Source organism: Neopelma chrysocephalum, unplaced genomic scaffold, assembly GCF_003984885.1.
Source record: "Neopelma chrysocephalum unplaced genomic scaffold, ASM398488v2 Primary Assembly neopelma1_24, whole genome shotgun sequence".
Classification (NCBI taxonomy): domain Eukaryota; kingdom Metazoa; phylum Chordata; class Aves; order Passeriformes; family Pipridae; genus Neopelma; species Neopelma chrysocephalum.
This window is the reverse complement of record NW_020897693.1, coordinates 38,435,323-38,459,838: the sequence shown is the minus strand read 5'-3', so window position 1 is coordinate 38,459,838 and position 24,516 is coordinate 38,435,323. Positions and strand designations below refer to the sequence as shown.

Sequence of the window (24,516 nt, the reverse complement as noted above, 5' to 3'; positions counted from 1 at the left end):
GATTGCCTTTCAAAAAAGAAGAAAATAAGAAATCAGAACCAGACCGTATCTACTGAAACCTACTAAGTATTCTATTTAAGTAATAAAGTATTTAAGTAATAAAAATATGGAAAGTGTCCTGTACAACAGATATGTACTAAAATATCCCATTTGAATATAACTCCCTTAAATATCTGTTTAGTAATGCATTTGACTTTATGCTAGATTTCAGATCCTTATCCCTTTAGATGAGTGAGGAATTGACATGTAAAATACAACCACATAAATCCATGCTTCTTAGAGAACTATTGAGTGATCTGGAATATCTATCCACTTAAGAATAAGCAAGGATTCCCTACATTTTTCACTTAGAGAGCTATATCTTAATATGAGACTTAACTAAACAATTACTTTAAGTGTTGGTAAGGTTAAAGATTCAGAATCTGGTCAGAAAGAAAAATAAGCCAGAGCATAAGAATAAGACTTTAGGAAAGTCTTATGAGAAATGTAAGTTCATTATAGAAGCTAACCATCCCACTGAGAAGGACAGTGTCTTCTAAAATGGAATTGACAGCTTGTAAAGACATCTCAAAAACAGATTTTCCCTATCTAAGTTAAGGTTGCTGAATCACTGCGGAAAGTATCACTTACTTTGTTATGGGCTCCCATAGTACATTCTCTTTCAGAAAGCTTTGTTTAGACTAAATCATTGACCTTAAATTGTAGAGCAGTAGTAGTAGAAAGCTAAAAACAACCAGTTTTTTTTAAACCACACATTAAATTATGTCTTTAAGCACTTTAAGCAACTTTATAGGTACTCCTACAACTAAGATAATGCTTTTTAATCTTTAACAGATTCTTTCCTACAATAGTCCAGGTACTAGTCTCTAAACTAGGTTACAGAGCATGTACAAGAACTTTATTACAGCATTTTTAACATGTATTTTCATTCCTAGAAATAGGCCACAGGATTTGTACTTAGTTTATGAGGCCTCAGGACTATGGCTTGTCCAGCTTATTTTGTGTGACCTTGTTTCGACCTGCCTGGAACTTTGCTTTGACCCAGTTTAGCTGTAACAGTATTTTACTCTCATAACCACAAGACCATGTTTAATTGGTCTTAATATGGCTTGTCTTCTCATGTTATAACCATAGTTTTATATATAATTGTAAAAAGTATCTGTTCTGTATAAAATGAGATATTTGGGACTCTAATGGAATGATGCAGTGGAGAGAATTACAGGCCCAGTATGTTGGTGGAGTCCTTGAGAAAAGGAAGAACAGGAAGCAGTATGGAGGAATCCTGATGTGGGATAAGAGCTAAGTCACAGCCTGATACTGGAAATCCCATGGCTATGAACAACTCATCAATAGTTAGTTGAAGAAATGCAGATGTGAACAAAATTGAGTTTTGGGGTATGAATGCATCATATGTACTAAATTAAATGTACTGTGGACTTGCAGAGCAATGAAGAAAAAGCAAGGTATGAAAGTCTACTAACAAAGAAACAAAAATTATCCCAGTAGATCTGGAAGTGAAGAAGAAACCAACAATTACATCATAGTCTTCCCTGTTAAGTAGTTTGGGTGCTAGTGATTTACCATATGCTACCCTAACAGATGGAAGGATCCCAAAGGACAGCGGAAGACAAGCACACTACCAGCAAAACTGTTAGCACCTAGGATGTGTGATACACTTCTAACTGTATTGTTATTTAGAGTTGGTTTGCCTTTATTTTTTTACTTTGGTTTGGTTTAGGGTTTTTGCTATGGTGGTATCCTCTTCTTTTTGTTCTTTATTTTCTTCATTTTCTGTTAGATGTTGGGTAGCTCTCTAATTAGACTGTTAAGATTCCAGTTATAATGAACTCCTGGCTTTACATGTAATTATTGTTTCCCTTTTACCCATAATGTTTTTAAGCAGAAATGTGGATGTAATTCCATTGTATTTTGAATATTATTGAATTCCCGTAGAGTTCATATGTTAAGTAAAGAAAACTGTCAAAATGGTAAGGCCTACAGGTAAATCTATTGTTTTTCAGCAAAGCTGTATATTATAAAATAGTAATAATGCCTAGCTTTTACATAGAGCTTATCTCCATTAGGTCAGTAAAGGAGGTATCATTTTTCCCATTATAAGCAAGAATCAACAGGTATGCAGACTCAGGATCATTAGCATTTTGGTGTCAGAATTTGTATTTTCTATGTACTAGATGACACTGAAGGTTAGAAATGATAGATGTGGATCTACAGAAGAAACCATAACTGACCTAGATGGCCTTCCACATAAAATATTCTAATCTGACAGTGGATTTATAAGGTTTTCGGCTAAAGACATTCTTCAAGATTTGTTCCAGAACTTGAAACTGTTAGAATAATTCCCTGTGAAGAAGAGTATAACAGGATCCACAGATTATTTCAGTCCTTTTAAACTCCCATGAAATTTACATTTTGTTAATCTTTTTTTTATAAAGAGACATGTCCAAGTGTTCTTTAAGGATGGGGATATCCTATTAAAAATATTAATATAAATTCTTATATAATAGGTAAAACTAGAGGCTTCAGCATTAACTCAGAATTTGCTGTAAGTTACAAAATCTTTTGCTTATGTCAGTTTAACTTTTAATTCTATCATTTTTCCAAGAATGAAGTATATAGTTGGTGAAAGAAACTGAAGAATATGGAGCTAAACTCACAAACCAGGTCTAAGTCCTCTCTGTGCCAGTCATGTTGTTCAACAGGCTCATAAACACACTAGAGATCATTCAGCAGGGATCCATTTGCTGATACATGTGCGTTAGATTGAATGCTGGAGGAACACACAGCAGGCAGTGTGATGCTGAGAGGTGACAGACGTGGCAATGGTCCATCATGCTCTTGTAATTCTCCCCCTTCACAGCACCCCCTGAGGGTTCCGTGTTAAGCTGTACAGGTGAAACAGTGTGGCAAACTGCTTGTGGGTCACCATCAGAGAACTGAAAGGATCTGTCCTATTTTGCCTCTTCCCTCTTGCCTGGCTGCCCTGAGAAAAACCTGCACATGGAAATATATGGCACATACTTCACACGATTGGCTCCAGCCAGGGTAGTCAAGCAGGAAAAACAAAAGGAAAAAACCTGCAAGCAAATCCAAAAGACCATTACTAAAGACCTGTCAGGGCTGGAAGCAATTAATACACCAGAAGATTACTAAGATCTTTCTGAAGGATGGCTTCTGAAATACAATTTTTGAATAATTATGAGAAATACCCTTATCATAAAATTTTGAAGGCTATAATGTTCATTAAAAAAACCCCTGTGTTTTACAGCAAGCAGTAAATTCTAACTTGAGAAAATTAATGTAATTTTAGGTATATAATACTCTGCACCAAACTAATGCTACTACTGTTTTACTCATAACTTTGCTATATGTTATGGTTATTTCACTCATTCTTCATCAGCTGTCTAAAGCTAAATTCAAATGAGTACAGGTCACCTTTTAGAATCAAAGCAGAGAGGGCATTCACCTGACAGTGAATTTCTTTACAACTTCAAATTAACGTCAGCCTTTCAAACATAGATAATTTTTTTCCCCTGATCAAACAGTTTGCTGGATTATCGAGGCTTGCAGAAGTTTATCTCTAAACAGTTCATCTTCTATAGCAAGATGGAGGAATATCTGCTGTGATATTTTTGGTTTGTTTTGTGTTGACTGACAAGCATGTAGCTTTCCAAATTCACCACAACTTAGCAGACCTTGGGGAGAAAAATGGAAAAAGAAACAGGAGTTATTCAAATTTTTAAAAAAGAGTAGTTGGCAAAATGCATAAAACAAAGATTTTTTTTCTCAATCCAGACAAAAAATAATTAATGATCTTCTAATTCTTTCACTTAAAATAAGCAGCAATCCTAATTAAATCCCAGAAATAGAGAACACTGCTCATTAAAAAAAAAAGTTTGCATCTTTATCACAATTGTATTTATATACTCCAAGTCTGAACAGAACTCTTATTTTGACTCATACTTATTTAAAAACATTTTGTACTGGCACAACTTCTGTCCTTCAGATCCCTATCTCTTTCTCTACATCTGCCCCAAACAGCTCTGAAGTTCAGAGTAGTCTGTTACATGAACTTCAGAAACTAGAAGGAACTTCACTACTTCTATCAGTTAATTTACTATTAGAGATGATCTTTAACTGAAAAACAATAAGTTTACTGACAAGTTCTAGGATTATGTGCACTTTTTGTCCTTTTGTATTTCTGAATATGAGATATATATATTAAGCAATATGTATGTAATATTGTGTATTAAAACAATTCCTGCAAAATCACAGTAAAATATGCTTTAATTTGCAAAGATAGGTATTTAAAAGAGGGGAATGTCAGGTTCACAAATCTGCATGAAATAACCTGCCCTTCTTTGCTTACATCTTGAGCAACAACTAACATAAGAGTCCTATCAAAAACAGAATATGTAAACTAACAACTAAAAATTACAGTAAAGCATAGAGTTCTGTATGATCAGAACTGCAGCATAAGCATGGACAGGCATAAATTTTACTACATAGTCAACATATTAACACATATCAAGTTGGACTTGATGATCCCGATGGGTTCCTTCCAACTCATCAAATTCTATGATTCTATGATTCCATGATATTTGACAGAAAGAGAGTAGATGGGAGTACTACAAAACACAGAGCCTGGTTAGCATAAGGAGAAAGCATAGAGTCAGTGAGGGAGTCTGTCAGATCATTCGACAGATGACTTGCCCTTCACCCGTGAAGAATGGATGGAGACATATCTCATTCTTTCCTCCTCACCTTGGGAGAAATAATACTTATATTACAATTTATGATCTCTGAAAGGTCATAAATTGCATAGAAGGGATATGTTTATTAATCTAAAAGGAAGTTATCTTGTTTCTACATTAGAGATGTCTCAGAAAGGGGCAGCAGAGATGACGGAGCCATGTATGGAGCACAGAGGACTTAAATAGTATGTTACTACATGTTCAGGCACACACTCATGGTCCCAAGCCCTGCAGCTTCTAAGCCTTGAATTTGATATGTGACTGTTCATGCCTTTTATTGATGGAGTCAGGATACCTAAGCTATGTATGAGCAACAGAAACAAGCTGTGAGCTTTTCCTATTTCAAGTCAAATGCAAGTGGAATAGCAGGGAACCAAGGTAGAGGCGCTGCTGCTAGTGCAGCACACAAATTTCTTTGCATGTTTGCTACAAACAGAGAATCTGCAAAATGAAACACTGGAAGAATATTTCATAGCAAACTTCTAAGTCTTCCTGTGATAGCAAACTGGCTGTGTTGTTCATCTTTTTTCAAATAGTTAGATAAATGAATTGAGGAGGATGAGCAGCAATGAACACTGTCCATTTGGGCTGCTACACACAAATCCATTCCCTCATGTATGACAGAGGCACTCACTTTCAGGCATTCCACAAAAATCCCATATAAAAAATCAGGTTCTTCTTGAAGTAGAAGGTGAAGAGTGAGTTAAAAGACAGTTCACATGACAATGAAAGACTGTCAAATACCGGGAAAGAAATATACGCCACAGAGAATAAAATTACATAGAAAGTCAACTGTAATGCTAATGATGTAGAAACATCTGAATTTTTCCCTTCTTGTTCATACTGGGTTTTAGTTACATAGTCTCCTCCCACATTCTTCTCTGTCTGCAGTTTATTTAGGGACCACACAGTCCTGCTATAAACTGATTCCTCAGATGTGCTTTGTGCATTCGGAAGTGTGTTTCAGAAGTGCACACTATCCACTTCCAGGAGCTATGATAATCTTCTCTGTAGTTTTCAAGTGTTAGTTCACAGGCTACCAAAGCACATACATTATTGAAAAAGTACTCTCACCAATACCAACAACACAGTTTGTTTAAAAAAAATCGTGCTATTCGACATCTCCACTCTCCTTCACAAGCTTAAGTGGAACTGAATTAGAGATGTCTCAGAAAGGGGAGAAGTGAATTGATGTGTAAGATCTGTAATGGACTCAGTAGACCAATCCATATTTACACCTACAGATACACATAGCGTATGTCTATATATATGTGTATATGTATGTTTGAGTACTTGAATATAAACATAAAAATGTATAAATACAGCGTGATTGGGCACATTTATGTGTGTGTGTCTTAACGCGTAAAAATATTGAGAAACAAATAGTGCAGTGGACAGATACAGAGTAAATTACTACTAGAGCAGCCCAAAAATGCAGGCAATCAGAAAGAGCTTTGTTTTTCTTATTTCCATCTTGAATGTAAACACTCATGACATAATCATATGAGGCATAAAACAGCAATATGTCCTCTAAACCAATCATGCTATGGAAGGTTGATGTGTCATCAAGAAATGAGGCAAAAGCAATGGAAATTGTGACATTGGTGCCTCTGGATTTTTCATAGTCTGGATATAAATTGAATTGATATCACAGTAGAAGATCATTACTTTATGACAAATCGTTCACTGTACTGCCAGCATTTCTGTAGCTTAGCTTTGCTGAGTAGTCATCACAGTTTGTGGGTAAAATTATTTTGTAGATTTTTTTTTTCCTTATCTTGTGACAAATAAGCAATAGTACAAACTGCTTAGTTTCAGACATTAAGAAAACAATTAATTAGTTGAGGAATGACAGAGGAATGTAATAGGCATCTAAACTGAAAGTAGGAGTGTCTGATCTGAGGCTAACACAATGATCACATGTGCCATGGTTTGGAAATTGGTCTTCAAGGACCTTAATAATATTTGCATTTATAAAACGAGAATGAGGAGAGTGATTGAAAATCTGACCTTTCAAACTTGCCTTGTTTCACACTGCTTCTTGAAAATAGCAGTGTACCCGGCCCTCCAGAAATGGTAACTAAACACCCACTCAGATCCTTCCCAGTTTTTAAAGGCATGGATTGTGCCTTTTGACAGAATACCTCCAAGATCATGAACCTCAATGAAGGTACCTTAGTAGGTCCCTGGATGAACTAAAGGTCCTATATAATGCTGCAGAGCATCTGTAATTTGCTGCATCCCTCATAACATGATCCAGACCTACTTCAGGTATTTTCTTTCTGTTCTGGACACCTTGTTTTTTGATGGAGATCTCTGTGAAGTAGTTGTCTTCCTCTTTGATCACTACAAAAAAGAATCTGATATACCTGAGTAAGGAAGAAAAAACATTTTTTTTCCTTCTCTTTGTGCAGCTACTAGTAATAATCTGTAAAACTGAACCTAGGGACACAAAGGTCCTACAACCACAAACCTGAATTTACTCGATATTCCTAGCTCAACTTCCCAGTATCACTGGGAAAGTATTCCCAGTATCAATGTTGAAAAATAATTAATTTAACTTAAAATTGATAGCAAAATTCTTTCAGATAATTTCTTTCTTAACTTAGTATTCTTAATTTTTGTCTTCTGCTAAAAAGACACAGCCTTACCCTTGCTGTAATTGTAGCAGAAAAAAATTTAAATTTGCTCTACTTCAAATTTCCTTCATTTTTGTAAAGTTAAATTATAAAATGGAAAGCCAAAACAAAAGCAGAAAGGTATAGATATATAGTTAACTATATATTTCTCGAGAAGGCAAGTGTTGCACATAAAGTAGACTATCCCTCAAATTATTCACAGATGACAAAGTAAATTGGTGCATGCAAAAAGTTCCAGTGAACACCATAACCAACCAAAAAAGAAAACACTGACTTCAAAACTAACCCCCAGTGCAGATGTAAGTAAAAGGCTGCCTAAACTCATTTCTTGTGAATGGGAAATAGAATATATGCTCCTTGGGACCTGAAATATGAAAAGCTTCAATACATTTATGAACTAATTCTTTAATTGCCTACTCAACTGCATACTATTAAAACAACTATAATAATTTGGAATATCACCCCTTTCTCAGGTTTCCATTTCTTTATTTTTCTAAGTCATATATGCTTGATAACTCACACGTGCTTTTTGCCAGCTAGGAGTAGTACTTTGGTGAAGATTAATAATGTACTTGCCTTGTTTCTGCAGTCCTCACTTAAAAAGACATTCTACTGCCCTGCTTGATTAATGTTCACTTTAGCAGATAATGCTGAACTGAACTTCATACCAACTCTCAAATTTTCTTAAAAATTCTAAACATTTGCATCATAAGTCAGGGAGCAATGAATTATGTATTGGTTCCCCACCTTTAAATACTTAAACCTGTTTGTGGAGTTACGTGAGGTCAGAGTTATACACTGGGTACATAGGATCCAGTTTCCTTCACTTTACAGAATGCACTTTGCATGCAGACTCAAGTTAGACAACTCCTGTTCCCTCCCTTCCTTCTTCGTTCTTTCTTGTTTTTCAAATTTCCTTCCTTCCTTCCTTTTTTCTTTTCTTTCTTTTTTCTCTTTCTCTCTTTCTACCACAGCTAAGTCTTTGAGCTAATACTGTGCATTATTTCTCTAAATACTGATTTTATCACATCTTATTGTTTCTATTCATTGAAAGGCATTGCAATCATTTATGAAGATTTAAACATTTTGTAATATTGCACATGTATTGGAAGGGGATCTCATCTGAAGAGTCTGATAATTTTCAGGGAATTTTAAAATTATATCACAAATATAATGTATATATGTATATAGCATATGTATGTCTTTTTTCATGTCCATAAAATGTCATTAAACAGGAGTATGTCTGTATTTACATCATTATTACTATATTTCATCTTCACATAACAAAATATGCCTTTTCTTCAACACAAACAAGTATTTTAAAAGTAGGAAAATTACAGTATTCCATCTTTAGACACATTGTTTCAATCCTCATCAGAAAGAATTTTATTTATGTGTGTGGTCACCTGTTCAAGGTTTATAGAAGTGAATATACTGATTTATCTCAAGAAATACACCATTTTAACAGGATCTTTCTGGCAATTGTGCTTTTCAAGAATGGTTGTGTTCAGCTTAATGTTAGCACTTAGCACAGAGACTTCTTGCTTTTGCACAGAGCATGCTGAAGTTGTAAACACACATGGGCATCTGAGCTTGATGTTTGCATAATAGTTTCTATACTGTCTTAATGCTTTGAGGTATTCTGTGGTTAGAAAAACAGGATAGTGCTATCAACATGACTTTTGTTGTTCAATCGAATCCTTTCTATACAGAGAAGGTAAATAACAGACCCAGTGCACAATGTCCAGGTTCTTCTTATTCTGTATAAGATGTCCCCACCAAAGTGTAACTATATTATAAACTCTGAATATTCATTCATGCATTTTTGCAGTCACATGTTAGCCATAATATGGAGTTATAAGCAGAAAATGTATGTGTCTTTGTGTAAAAGAACATTCTTGCTGTGCTCAGTGGCATGTTTGTGGCTTTAAATGTCCTTATGTTGGATGGTTTTATATTGGACAATGTTGCTCAGTACATATTTATCTCACCTCTCATTTTCTGCAGTCTATTTCACAGCTCCCCTAGTTTTTGAGAGACACATACACTACTCCTTACTCAATTGATGTATTTCATTTGGGGGTACATGGTTTGACATGTTATATGGTGTGTCATACCGCATGTTTTTAATAATCCTTCTGATGTATTCCTCCTATAAATATTGAGATTTATAGTTGAAATCAGTGGGGTCAGGATTTCACCTTAAAATGTACTAATTTGTTTTAGAAATGTAAATTATTGTTAAAAACTTCACCAAGCCTCTCTCTTTGTAATGGAAGTATTTTAGTTTCAATCTTCACTGACAGTGGCACTTCAACCAGCATTAAAATGTTTGTTTCATACTTTAATGGTGGAATGCTGTTTCTCCATGTGGTACTCTTCTCAGATGGAAGAACTCTTTTTAAAGTGAAATATTGAAAAATTAAATCCTCTATAAACAAGCCCAGAAATTTATACACACTTGTATGTGTGTCTGAACAGCTCCAGGTAACTGGGCTTAAAAGTATAGATAAGAAATATAAAGTTTTATCTGTACTAAAGTTAAAAAAAAATTGGGATATTAAAAGATTATCTGATGAAGTCAGTGTTTGCCAATTTTTTTGACAGAAAACAATAATTTCAATTGAAAGTTATTATGCCATTATTGTCAGAAATACATAAATGATGGAAAGTGTTTCTCATTTACATTAGCTCTATTGTCCACCTTCTTGTAGTAAGGCAAGAATGTTTAGTTACTGGGGTCTAATATGGTTCAGTAAAAGCATCAAATGCAGGGAAAACCTATTAAGAGGGAAAGGCGGCAGGACTTGATGTTGATGTATGGTACAGCAGCTCTCAGTAGTTTTACATGATATTCAGGGTTAAGAAAGAGAGTAAGGTAATTTTTTGAGGAATTGTGACACTCAGCAGTATTACATTTCTAAGCTTTGAAGAGACACAACTTGTAACATTCAATATCTCACTTTCTGGCAAAGCAAAAATATATGTAAGTAGAAGAGGCATCATTTTCATTTCTAAGTAACTAAAGCGTCTCTTTATATATAGTGCATATATTAACATATATGTTATGTATAAGATTTGTTTTATACAAAAATTTATTAAGGCTTATGTCTGAATGTTGGGCATTCTGAAAATTCAAGAACAATTTTGAAGGGAGAATTAAAAAAAAATCACATTTCATGTCAAGGAAACAGATTAAATAGATAATAATACTTAAAAGACAGGTTCAAGATTGTCAAGGATGAATGTCAAATGCATTTATCAAATGACTATGCATATAATGAGTCAGAGATTCCACATATATATATTTGTTATAGCCATGTGTAGCTGCTTAAGTGTACCTAATAATTGTAAACACTGGAATACAGTCTGTTCTGTTTTACAGTGCTTTCCTATATGTGTATCAGAAAGAGATAATCTTATAAAGATTAAGACTAAATCTGAGAAATTGAGGTAACAAATTATTTAACCCTTTGAGAGACAGAAGATGATATTTGTCTTTTAGAAACTGAATAGAGGGTGAACAGACAGTAGAAAATCTGAAAATATTTCCAGGAATGCAAGTACAGAAGATTGATATTTTTTTGTCCCTTTCAGATACCCACATCCTTATTTTAATTAACTTGCTTATATAAATACAGCAAGATTGATGTATTTTTTTAAATAACTCTTTACTGAATATGTCAACAAGATAATATATAGTGTATAGTGAGGTTTTGAAGTTAACAATGCGTGCAACATGGCAGATTGCAGAAAACAGATAATGCAGACTTCAAACCATCTATTTTTCCATGTTAAAGATAGAAAGTATACCAAACACAGAACAGAATCAAGTGTGCATGTCTCAGTTAAAATCAATTTTATGAAACATCATCTTCAGATACTTGGGATCAACTGATGATAACAATTTGTTTAGTAGCTTATCTGTTTCTGAGAGGATCAGAATTCAGCTCTCATGAGGCACATTTCCAGAGAGCCCCAGTATAATAAAAGGTTGCCAAATCTCTTCTGTGCTAGTTTTCCATATGGACTACTAGCCAGTGTCCTTTAAAAAGAGCTAAACATTCTCTGCTGTACAAAAGTTTAATGCCAAATGTTTTAATATTGCCTGTAGTATCATCTGGGATACAAAGTGCCCTGTTCAGTACAGTTCAGGGAAGGAGTGATCATCAGCTTCCTAGGATTACCTCTGTGTTTAGAAAAGAGCATCAGGCAGGATTTGATGAGGCTCAGAGCCAGTAACTTTTGGTTTTGGCACTCACTTGTGTTTTGTTTTTCCACTGAGCTGTAAAGTTAAGTCATGTGTAAAACCATTATTCTCGTGTTCTAAAGAAAAAAGATTTAATATTTCCATGTTAAATTTAAGGTGAAGAAGTACTACAAATGTAGAATTCAATGATAATTAACCACTTTACTGTCAGAAGCTGAGACTGAACTTTTATTTTAATACCATTAATAAAGTGCCTTATGTAGACCCTTAAAACCATAATAACAATACAATATGCATAAGGTTCTTTTGTTTGCAACACTGAAATCAATAATTTTCCCAGAGGGAGAAATTTTCTCTCATGAAAAAAGAAAATGATTGAGAGAAAAATGTGGTTGAACTACTCTAGTAGCAAATAGCATGTGCTACTTCATTTTTTCTGTTTTACGTGGCATTCACTGTCACGTAAAACAGCCCCTTTATTGGCTTACAGAGAAAACTACTATCTTTTCAGTCCAAAGTAACTTAATCCCTTAATATTTTTATGAATAAATTCATTAATAATATTTCCAATAAGAACTTGTTAACACCAAGTCCATGCATTAATCAGGTGTTTGTTTCTGCCAGCAACAGAATCTGTAAAATTAAGGACCTGTTTGCAAATAAGTGAATCTTCAGAAGGTACCCAAGAACTGGGCATAGCAGCATTGTGATACTTCTTTAACATAATTTCAATTAAAGTCTTATTTTTTTCCCCTAACCAATCTTTCTGCACATCTATGTCAGCTACTAGCAGTATACAATGGAAGATGAGTGAGATTTTGTTTGTAAAAAAATAATTTTTCCCCAGGTCCAATGAACCTGTTCAAATTAGGACTTTGAAGTGAACATTTTGGACAAGTTGTATATACACACATTTGGGACTTCTGCTCTATAGCCTTTAGTTATAATATGTGGTCAGATATTTGCACTAAGTGAAGATGACCCCATTTTTACAAAGCCCAAGGAAAAAGCTACTAATCTTAAACTTTACATTGCCAAAAGATCATTGTCCATTTTTAACTCTTTTTCTAAATACTTTACCTAGTGAAATTTTCCCATTATGTACTCATCCAGATGCCATCTGAAATGAAGTCTCCGATATTTGTGTGACTGGTACTTTAAGAAGTCACAAACTCTGCTGTAGGTTGAAATACATTAACTGTTTTGTAGCAAAAGAACAATTGGAATTGGGAGAAACATTCTTCAAATGAAACATGTGACCTTTCAGTTGACTACAAATCTGATTTTTTTTAGGTAATACTCCCAGCTCTATCCACAAATTTTTGTATAAGTGGCTTGCTGTTTTTTCAGAGAAGTATTTATAGAAAAAAAACTTCTGCCAGTATCCCATACCAATATATATATATATATTATTATTCATACTGACATGAAGCATTAACTATGCTATCTTTAATATAATTTTGATTTTTTGATCTATTAGGTCAATAACATTTGCTGTCATCAGTTTGGGCTTGTGGACCATTCACCCGCAGTACAGCCAAACTCCCTGAATAAGTCAATTGTTTAAAATAAGGTGCCTTGCTTATCTTGAAACTATGATATCCTGAGGTCTAGAACAGAAGATTCCTCCTGCTTATACCAATAAGCATGTACTTTCAAAGGATGCCTTTTGAAATCAAATGTACAACTAGTTATTTCAGTGAAATTAAATACTATGTCCACACCCAATGGGATCTATGCTTTACTTGATTTCAAGCAAACTCCAATGCAGTGGAAGTGTGCAGAAGCACAACTATTTGCTGCTTGTCTTTTGAGCTGTGGCATCTAAACCATATTAACCAAAAAAAGCAAAAATATCAACCATATCATCATCATCTTCAGTAAAGAAATCACAGAAAAAAACTCACTTTGCATAGACATTTCTACTTAGAATTACACCATTTGAAATCATATGGCAGCCTTTTACTCAGCACAATTTAAATGACTTTACTATTACAACAGACACACAGGTTGTCTAAAATACCTGCTATATCTGGAGAAAATAGCAAATATATAGAATATAGACTGGAATTTCAAACTGTGTTTATAAAAGGTGTTCGTGGGAGGATGTGATTCCTTATAAAACAATCATACTTATAAAATGATCGCACTTTGCCATCAATCATAACTAGGTTCATTTTGCCATTGCAGAAAATGAGTGTTATCATGTGATTTGAACTTCCGAAACTGCATGCTCATGGACTGCTGAGTTTCAAGAATGGGTTGAGTGAAATGAGCAAAGGAAAGGATTAAAACCTTCTCTCCCAACATAAGGAGCCTCATAAAGTGAAAAGTCTAAGCATTCCACAGTGAAAGTGCTTCATCCTTTGCTTCAATCCACTTGCTACAACTTCTCCTTGTTCCTAGTTGGTCACTGTCAAATGTTTTCTCTTTGGTTCCCTACTCCCTCAGAGAAGCTTTATCTCCATCTTTTTATTTAATTTTTTTTCATTTTGATGTGAACTTTAGCTTGTCCCCAAGCTCAGGAGAAAATGAGCCGCATCAAAAAACAAACAAACTGAAAAAGACCAAAGAATTAGACTCCACCACTGAGCTGGCAAGAAATCCAGAGTTCCTGGCAGTCATTGAGTGAGTAGAGTGGCTGGAACATTGCATAATTTGGAGAGCTGCATCACGGTTTTAACACAAACATGACATTTTGCATAGTGCATGTAAAGCTCAAAGACTCAGAAGGTATTGCAGCTAAAGAATTTGAGAGAATAAAAAAGCAAATTCTAAGCCCACCTAGTGCTTGTAAAGCACAGATCACTACGGAAAACTTAAGACAAAAGAGGGGTAATTCAGTTTATAATATGCCTAGAGTTCCAGTACTAAATAAACTTTTACGATACATTTCTTATTTGTTTTCTCTTTGTCTTTTTTCTTCTATTTCTCCATACTGAACATAACTCAGACTCCTAAGTCAAACATAGCTTGAACCATAAAAATCAATAGCAACCTTTCCATTGGCATTATATTTTGCACCATGTTTTCAGTAATATACACTTCTGGATTCCAAATTGTAAATGAATACTGCAGAACTGGGAGCACTCAGAATTTTTCTCACTCAGGCTTTACCTGAACACGCTGTGTCAACAAATGCTCTCTATTAAAGAGACGTGCAACTTAATGACAGCTCTCTGTTACATTCTGATAACCTTCACCTCCCACTGAGAAGGGTCAGAGAATGCCTAAAGCTTCTTAAATCATAATGAAAAGCAGAAACATTTTCTATGATAAAAGTACATAGTATTGGGGAACATTTTCAGAGTAGCTTTTGCAAATAGGAATCAAGGTCACTTTGAGTTTGACACTGAGCTCTGTCTACCTTTCCTATTCCAAGTATATTGGGAGAAAACTAATCAAACAAGAAAGTAGCCTTTTTGGCAGCACTCAGAACTCCAGCTTTCAGTTGGAGGCAGGAAATGCAGAACTGATAAAGGGCAACACATGTATTTCCAATTGTTTGAAGCTCAACAGCAACTACTGCTGTAGTCAGAAGGGTTGTACCCATTTTATCTGAATTGCTTTTGTCTGTTCCTAGTGACCCTGTTTTAATACGCACTTATTTTCCTGTATTCAGGACACTTAGAAACTTAACATCCCTCAGACAGCTTCGACAGCAAAGTGGTTAATGTTTGAAGAATGAGTCATTCTTTCCTTTGCCATGACATTGGGTTCTTATTGTACAACCCTGTACAGTACTCAGCAATATTTTTTAAAGATTTAAAAAGCAAAGAGTTACAAAACCATTTGCAATTAACTTGAAATAGAAAAGATAGCACTTTTTTTAAATCCCATTATATAGTACACCGTATAAATTACAGAGTATTCAAATGCATAAATGCATCTTTGTAACATTTATCAAATGTAATTCTTTTCATTGTTGCTGGGGGTCTTATTTTTTCTAGAGTTTTTTCCTCTTTGTCCTAGACACCCCCATCTTCCCTCACCATCACGTATGACAGTGCTCCAGGTCTGAGACATTGCTGTTGCAGTATCGCATGTTGTTGGGGATGTGGCAGTCTGTGTAGTTAATGCCCCCATTTGGGGTATAAATGGGCTGCAGTCTGAAATCTCCTTTAAGGAGCTGATCATTATTTAAGGAGACAATCTGGAAGCTGGTTTCCGTCATCTCCAGGATGGAGTTGTCCTTCTTGGTCCCTGCCTCGCAGTAGTCATCTTTCCGACGGCCCCGGTTATATTTCCACTTCTGGGAGGTGTAACGACCTTTTTTGTGCATATGCCAGCAAAAAATGCTGAGCAGGACCACAAGGACAAATATCACTGCACCCCCAATCAACCCTGCCAGCAGAAATGGGGAGCCTAGGTTCTGAGAAGTTGTCTGCTCATGACTGGAAGGGGTGTTGCTGCCATTGCTTAAAAAGGAAGCCTTGGTCGTGGCTTCTGAACAGACAGTGTCTTCTCCAGTTCGGTAACTGTTATAAGTATCCAGTGGAACCAAACAAATCCGATAGGTGGATTTGGGCTCCAGATTTACCAAACTTGATTGCTGCTTCTCCCCACTAACTATTCGTTCATGAACAATTCCTCCTACCAGACTATGGCCCATTTTAACCCATGTGAGTTTATATGCCATTACGGTAAAAAGTGACATCCAGTTGACTTGGATGCAAGTGTCATTCACAAAATGGATGAAGAGTTGAATCCCTTCGGATAAAGGAGGTGTCACCCTTTCTCTGTCCTCCCTGTCAGGCACAGTGGGGAGTGTGGCTATGATGGGAGTGAGAGGATTATATTTGCTACTTGGGGGGGGAAACGATGAGGTGGGAATTAATGTAGTTGGCATGGTTGTAGCTGGGACTGGGGTGATGATAAGTGGCAGACCAGGGGTGGTGGTGGGGCATGACAACATATTCATATTGAGCTCCCTGACTGCCATACCTCGGACCTGCTCTGGTCCCTGGCACATAAAACCCCGTACATTGATGGAAGAAGGAATAAATTTGAGCCATTCAGTGACCCACTTAATACTGCAGTCACATAACCAGGGATTATTCCTTACAGTGAGTTGTCTCAGGTTGTGGAGATTATCAAATACTCCCTTTGTCAACATCCGAAGCTGATTGTTGGAAATATCAAGACGTTCCAGTTTGTGGAGGTTTGAAAAGGCTGTAAGTGGTATATGGGTTATCTGGTTGTCCTGCAAGTAAAGCCTCAGCAGATGTGTCCCTGGAAGATCAAGAGGAGGGTAGGTCAGTGAATTCCGAACTATTGAGAATTCCTTGAGCTTGGAGAGGTGGCTAAAGGTGCCTTCAGCTATGCCTTTATTAGTAAGGAGATTGCCATCCACGATCAGACGCTCCAGACTTGTAAGATTTTGGAAGGCCAAGTCTGAAATGACAGCAATTCGGTTTTCATCTACTCGAAGTTCTTGTAAGTCCAGCGGAAGGCCTACTGGTACACTGCTTAAGTGATTCTTGGACAAGAACAGAAGCTTGAGGCTGATGGCTTCCTGGAATGCCCCATCCTCAACGCCAACAGTGGAGATGGAGTTGTCATCCAGGTGCAGTTCTTCCAGCTTCAAAAGCTGAGCAAGAGCAGCACGAGAAATGGTCTGAATGTTGTTTTCCTGCAGGTGGAGAACCCTGACATTCTTCGGCAGGTTCATGGGGAATTCATCCAATTGGTTGCCATACAGGTAGACTGTGTGCACAGACTGGACATTGTGCAACTCTGCAGGAAATCCAGCATTATTAATTTGGTTATTATGGAGGTAGAGGACGGTTACACCCTCCGGTATCCCAAGAGGCACTGAGGTCAAGCTTCGCTCATTACAGTAGACAAAGTTTCGATCACAGCGGCACACTTTTGGGCAGGTCAAAGTTTTGGAGACCTGCATGCAGAGCCCCAGGGAAAAGATAAGCCATGATTTCATGAGAAGAGCCCAATCTGTGGGCCACATTTTAGTCCACAAACCCATTTCTAATCTAAAGAAATAAAGTACCAAAGTGTTTAAGAACTGATAACAATAATAAAGCACAGGTAGCAAAATCTCAGGTCATTAAAATTGGCTTCTATTAATGTCCAGTGTTCAGGCCAGAGTTCAAGTCCTGGAGGCTAAGTATAAAATAATCTTTTTATAATTGGCCTACCTCCTACTTTTGATAAGAAAAACACAGTCTTGTTAGCCAGGGTTACAAAGTTTGTTGCCTTCTTCCATGTGTGCTGCAAGAAACAGTAGCCATGACTTTGCTGATGAATTTAGATACCAAAAGTCTCTGTGCTTGCAGGGATATTTCGTTTCACTGAAGTCTGTTGGTGTCACACTCAGCTTTCTGAACTCAGAAAAGTCCTCATATCAGCTATCTGCCAGATCTGGCCTGCCTGTAAAAGAAAAGAGAAAAGAAAAAGCTGAATAGCATGAAATGTTTAATAGGGAAGATCAAGTCCATTGGAAGACTATTCTAAGGTTGAGCTCTTTATGGATTTCTGGGGAAAAAAAAGGGAAAAAAGACATTAATATTAAACATTAGCTTAATATTACTGTTAAATAGTCTTGAAATAGATTTGATGCAAAGTCATTGCAATGATTGAAGGACTTTCATAGACCTCAGTAAAGGCTAGATCTATCACTTGTGTTTGCGTACTGTAACTCCAGTCTTCATCCTCTCACAGTCTGTTTAAAATTCTAAAACTAAAAAGAAACCTAAAACTAAACAGTTTAAGTGGAAATTTTTGCTTACGTAATTAATTTTTCTTTGGCAGAACTACTGACTTCAATGAATGCTATTCACTGATGCCTGACAGAGTAGAACCCGGTATGTATTATTTAATCACACTCTATGTTTATTTCCTACCAGACTCTGGAATGTTCTGCTTCTATTTCTGTAATGCCATTATGTATATTCTCCAATTTGATGCACACTGCCATATTATTGTACCTCAGTAGAGTGAATTAGAAACTTTCAAGTAGAGCCTTTTAAACAAGTATGGTAATCCACAAATACAAAAAAGATACCCTGCTGTAAGACATGGATTTGCTAAACCTATCATCTTTATATTGGTTCTGATCTGAACTGTACTGTCAATAGATTTTTCCACTAAATGAAAAGGCCCACATCTGCTAAGTTATTGTTTTAGGAGATCAGTTCAAACTACAGCAGTTTCGTAGAACACTTTCTTTGAAACCATAAAGGTTACACACTTCTTTTAATTCTGCTATACAGTTGTCTGTGCATGGCTACATAAACAAGTTCGTTAGCTTTAGTATGGATGAGTTCCTTAATACATATTTTCAGGTTGTAAGCATACCCTTTATGTTCCCAGCTACTATTTATTATCCAGATCTATAACAAAACATACCTATTCTCTACAGCGTGCAACGAAAGTATGTGTTGTTTGATGTTATCTTGTCTTATTATATGTTGTTTCCAATGTCTGGGAAAAAAAGTAAAAAAAAAGTAAAAAATATTTTACATACTTCAACCAAGGGAAGGATACAAACCTTCACAAATACCAAGCATGTATAGATATCAGGCTCTGGGATTGCAGTGACATGAGCACAGTAATTTTCCGGGTTTTGTTTACCCAGATCAAAATTCATTCGCTAGGATTTCAAGGAAACAGAATTTCAGTGAACAGAAATCCTGCTTAAAAATGGTGAGTTTCTTTTGCTTTTGTTTGTTTGGTTGGTTGGTTGGTTTTTGGTTTTGTTTTGTTTTTCTTTTGAGTTATTTAAACAGTTTAAGCAACATCCAGGTAATCAGGGAAGAAATTTAGTTCAGGAGTGCATGAAACCTGTTCTTCTGATACAGCTGTGCAGTTTATAATATGTCCCAAATGCTGCTTTTAGGAATCCTATGGACTGACAGTGTAGAAAATCTCTTTGGAAGTCAAACTGTTATAACCCTGCAACCTTGCACTTGCAGATTACTGTATTTATTTAGAGCATCAGCAGGTATCAGCCTCAAGGTTCAAAAAATTGGAAATAAAAAGCAAGAAATCCTGTAGTTTATCGTTACAAATTCAAATTATAAAGGCAGTGCAAATTATACTGTAGTGCCGCCTATACTGTTTATTGTCCTTTTATAGAAACAGTAATAGTCACTCCCCCACTCTTCATGGTTTTCTCTCTCGCAGGTGTATTTCAATCAAGAGTGATTTCTTTTCAATTATGTCAGATGACGTAATACTGTGGAGAAACTCTTAACAGGATTACATTCTAACAAGCCTAAGTGTGACAGTTTATCCGCCTTTAACATGGCCTGGCTCCCATCTAGATCATAGCACTCTGATCTGTCATGACACTCTTTTTAAAAAAAGAGTGAACACGCAGAGCCTCCTCTGAGATGCTTGGGACCACACAGGGTACTAATAGTGGTTCTCTCGTTCCTTTTCCATCACTGGAGAGAGACAGTCTGTACCTTCTAACAGAGCCAATACCCTGCACTAGCTCGCTTCTGATTGTAAGTCTGATTGCTGATTAGGTTTTATTTGACTCCTGGGTATAATAGAAAACGCAGCTGAGGACATGCAGCCACAGGCAGCTGCAGTTCCTGGTTTGCTGGGAACGTCCTAAGAAGGGACTGTCATATTAAAACTGATTTATGCATTCACCTTATTCTAGGACTCTGCCCAGTGTACCTCTTACCTAAATAAACATGGAATCTGAATAAAAGATTTCAGTAATGATTCAAGCAAATTGAGTCAAACGCACAGCACTTCTCATTAGATAGTACAAATAAAAGAGCTTTGACTGGTCACTCACTTAAGCAGACTCTGAAGTTGATCTTCTTTTTATTGTTACACGGATTTTGACCTTAAAAATCTGTTAAAACAGATTTCCTAATGTATTCTCCCCTTGTGATGATGAGAAAGGGAGTCCTTATATTAATGCCAGTATCTTAATCTAGATATCAGTCTATAATAAACCAATACAATAAAAATCAGTTAGGATAATATGCATTGGAACTACTCTTGATTGTACTAAGCAAGAGCACAAGGACATATCTAACAAGATATTTTTGACTTCAGGGTTGAGTGTGGTGGAAGAGAGGGAAGGAGTGAGGAAGCAAGGATACAACCAAATGTACTTAAATATTTTTTGGGGGAAAAGTTTTACCTCAGTAGTCTTTCATAACTGTTTAATAGTAACTTATAATAGGGCTCCTGGCTGTGGTATTTTTCAGCAAATCTCAGGGATCCTAACGCAAAGGTAAATTGTGTCTCCGTGTTAGAAATTTCTACCTCAAAGGTATTAAAAAGATTGAAGAACTGAACAGCCTGCTTGATTAAAAATAAAAAAAAAGAAACTCTGTGAAGGAAAAGCATTGTCTGCAAATTCTAGAAGGCTGGAAAAACTTAAACAGTTTGTTTTTAGCAAACTGCCAAAACTGAAGGCAGGTAGAGTCATTGAGCTTTCCCCATCCCTGACATTCTGGCTCCCTAAAGCAAGCTCTCTATTTTCAATATGATTGCAAGTACCGAACTGAGTCTCTGCAAATTTACTGATCATTTGCAGAAGCAGAATTTTGGAAGTGGAGGAATTGTGGGCATTCCTTACTTATTGTGATTGTACCTCTTGTGAGTTGACTCAAACAAGAGATGGCAGTAACTTTGCTTATTGTGAAGCCAGAAGGTTTTATAAACCAATCTAGGAAGAGAAGAAGGCAAGCTGTCACGATTAACTTAAAATTAAAGAAATCAACAAGCAAATGCCTCAATAATAACACATCTGTCCATCATCACCTTGGTCATCTTTGTTTCTATTTCCTATCCTGTACACTTGATTTCTATTATTTCTCACTATATCCTCCTTAGACCACAAGTCACATCTTTCAAGTGTATAAGACATTTCCTGCCTTACTGCAGCCAGGATATTAAATCCCATTAGGATTTAAGGAATGGTACAATGAAGTTGAGAAAAGTGCATTGAAATAGATGAGAACATATCACATGTTTTAGGAGGCCAGGTCTGAAAAGTTGGCTTAGTGGCCTGAGTTCCTGACATCAATAGAAATGTTTCTTTTCATATATTAAGAGGCATTTCTAATCAACATTTTTATCTCACCGCCTTTTTTCAAACCTGCCTTGTAAAAATTCCCTTTTGGCATGACTCATGCTAGCTGGAGAAGAACAATTCTGGCTTTGTGTACTCGATAAAACATAAGGTATTTTGACTAAAGATATTTAAAGGTTGAAACATCTGGCTGCAAGTTGGAAGGTGAAAGTTTTATTAGTCTCACCTTTACTGGTCAGAATCATCCATACAACTTCCACCTTTAGTCATTTCACTGTGCATAGCCATGAAATATTTAATATATTATTGAAAATGCTATTCAATTATAAATTTGTTGTATCCAGAGGGAAAAAAATCAACTCACTAGCAGGCTACTTGTGGAACTCTTTCCTACCTCGCTGACCACTGTACTATCTCAGTGGCTGTGCCTATGGTGTCTAAAGAAGCTCCAAAGCTGCCCTCAGGGCCATCCTTCCCACCTTTCATTACACAGTCTTTCAAACTTGCAGTCAAGGGCAACCTGAGAACCTAGTGACATTCAAGGGAGATAACAGAGAATAAAGGGAGGAGATAGTACAGGAATCCAAGCCTTCATATGAATACTTACAGCCCTATGTTATAGGCACAGTTTTGTTGTGCTCCTAAAGCCAGGCTGTCTGTCTTCATTAGTCTTCCCATGGTTTATATTAAGGCCATAAATTTTTTAGAAGGCATACAGTGAACAATGCTTGGCTATTCTTTTCTTCAAGGAATCGTGAAAATAATCAAAAAGAAGTCATAGGAATCCAAGTTGTTTTTTTTCTCTGATATTCTAACCACTCAGCACCACTTTTCCTAGCAGTTCACCATTTTTCTGAACCTGAGTGCCATGCAACATAAATTGAAAGGTAAGCAAAACCAAACCTAAACAGTCATACTTATTCTTTCCCCTGCTACCAGCCAGTGACTCTTACTTAGCACTAAACCATTTGGCATAAATTTTCTTGGCTATACTGCAGACAGAGGTTATAATCAAGTCATAATCTTACTCTGCATAATTATAATATACAGTAAGTACAAGGCTATCATGTCTGGAATTGAATGACAAACTGAAAACAAATCTAACTCCATTCCTATGAAACCTAGTATACAGAGTACCTAGTGCTTCAGAAAAATGTCCCTGTTTTTCTATCAACTGGTAATTAAAAAGATTACGGAATAATACCTGACAAACCTCTTTTTTTCACATAAGTAGAATTCATATCTACACATGAATGAACATCCTGCCTTTTTTTTTTAACTGATTAGGAGCCTTAGATGATGGTTCACTGTATATGTTTCTCTATGAGTTGCTTGGGTTTGAACTTTGAGTTCAAATTTTAATATGAGTCTATAATCTCTGCATCAAAGGCATGAGGAAAATGACCCAAAGGAATCAAAATGCTTTTGCAGGAAGCCCTTTTGCATGCTTGCTGGTCTGACTGCTTCATAGTTATGGGTGTGTATTATGTATGAAAAATGTAAGGAAGAAGAAGGAGAGGTGAAGAAAAAGGGATGAAGAGGAGGAGAAGAAACCATCTTTGGTGTCCTCTTCTAAAGCGAATATTGATGACAGGATAGTGATCAGTAGATAGTACACTAAGGAAACCTTAAAGCATCTCTGTACACTGTTACAGACACAATGAAGTCTACAAGGACAGATTTTGTCAGAGAAAGACATTATTGCCTTTGCAATATTGTTAGGAAAATGATTTGGCAAATGCACACAAGTGAACTGTTGTACTTTTTTCTGCTCTGATCAGGACGTTTCTGGTTTTGCCTCTCAATTTACCCTTATAATTATTCTCAAAAGCTCAGATCAGGCAGCCTGAGGAGGCAAATGAAATTGATTTGGATCTGCTTCAGTGGAGACAGGAGAAAGTTTAGAGTGGTTCATGTTGTCAAAACGGGTGTGAAGACCTCACTTGCCGTCCTTCTCCTCCTCGTTATTCTGTATCCTTCTGCTTCTCCAAGCCTTTTGTATTTCTCTAGCTACATTCCTGTAAATGCAGACACATTGCATAGAAGGATAGAGGCTTCAGGAAATCCTTCTTTAAAAGGAATGATATTATAATCAACAAAAGCTTTGTCTTTGGAAATTTCGGTATTGTACAGGTTCGACAGGAATCTGCTAGAGACCAATTCCTGACTGCCAGGAGGGGGAGCTAAGCCAGCAGGAAACTTTCTTGCCTTGAATAAACGAATAAATTAATAAATGTAGTACTCATTTTCTTCGCACTTTGTCTGTCCGCACACACATGCACACACTTTTCTTTCCTTGCACATGTCTGTGATTGCTGACTTGTTTGGTGCATGACAAACTGAGCAGTATAGCACTTTGTAACTGGGAAAAATAATATTTCCGTATTCTTTTTAAAGCATTATTCCCAGCTTGAATTTTACATGCTTCATGGTTCAAGATTTTTTTACTTATGAGTTACTACAGAGTGCAATTATTTCATAGGTATGAGGAGGCATGCAAGAGGGAGGGGGAGAAAGAGAGCTAGTAATGGAAAAAAGATAGGTTTGTGGGAGAAAAAGCTCAGGTAGAGCAGATTTTTCTCCTTGTACAGATTAACAGAAACCAGTAACAGGTCAAAAGAGAGAACATACTACAAGACGTAATCAGTAGTTTGACTGCTGTACTCCAGGAAGCAGGGCTGAAATAGCTACAAGATCAATAACACTGATGCCTCAGGTGGGGCCATGAACTCAAGGCTGCCAGTCATTGTGCTGGCAACTGAGACGAGCCACACACCCTGCTCAGCTGCATAACTGGGCGCTGAAGTGCCAAAGTTCAGATCTGGAGAATACAGACTGCCTAGACTAACATTATCTTCATTCCAGTGTTTAACA

At 36.4% G+C, this 24,516-nt stretch overlaps 1 protein-coding gene across 5 annotated transcripts in view; it reads right to left on the bottom strand.

The window, feature by feature from the left end:
• Nucleotides 1-14,101: 14,101 nt before the first annotated feature.
• The window catches only part of FLRT2 (fibronectin leucine rich transmembrane protein 2), a 61,743-nt gene continuing 51,328 nt past the window's right edge, over nucleotides 14,102-24,516 (bottom strand). For all 5 annotated transcript variants that reach the window (XM_027673030.1, XM_027673035.1, XM_027673043.1 and 2 more), the window contains one exon: nucleotides 14,102-18,008. In XM_027673030.1, the coding sequence (XP_027528831.1) occupies nucleotides 15,616-17,604 (1,989 nt within the window). In that variant the 5' untranslated portion in view covers nucleotides 17,605-18,008 and the 3' untranslated portion in view covers nucleotides 14,102-15,615. The remainder of the gene's footprint in view (nucleotides 18,009-24,516) is intronic.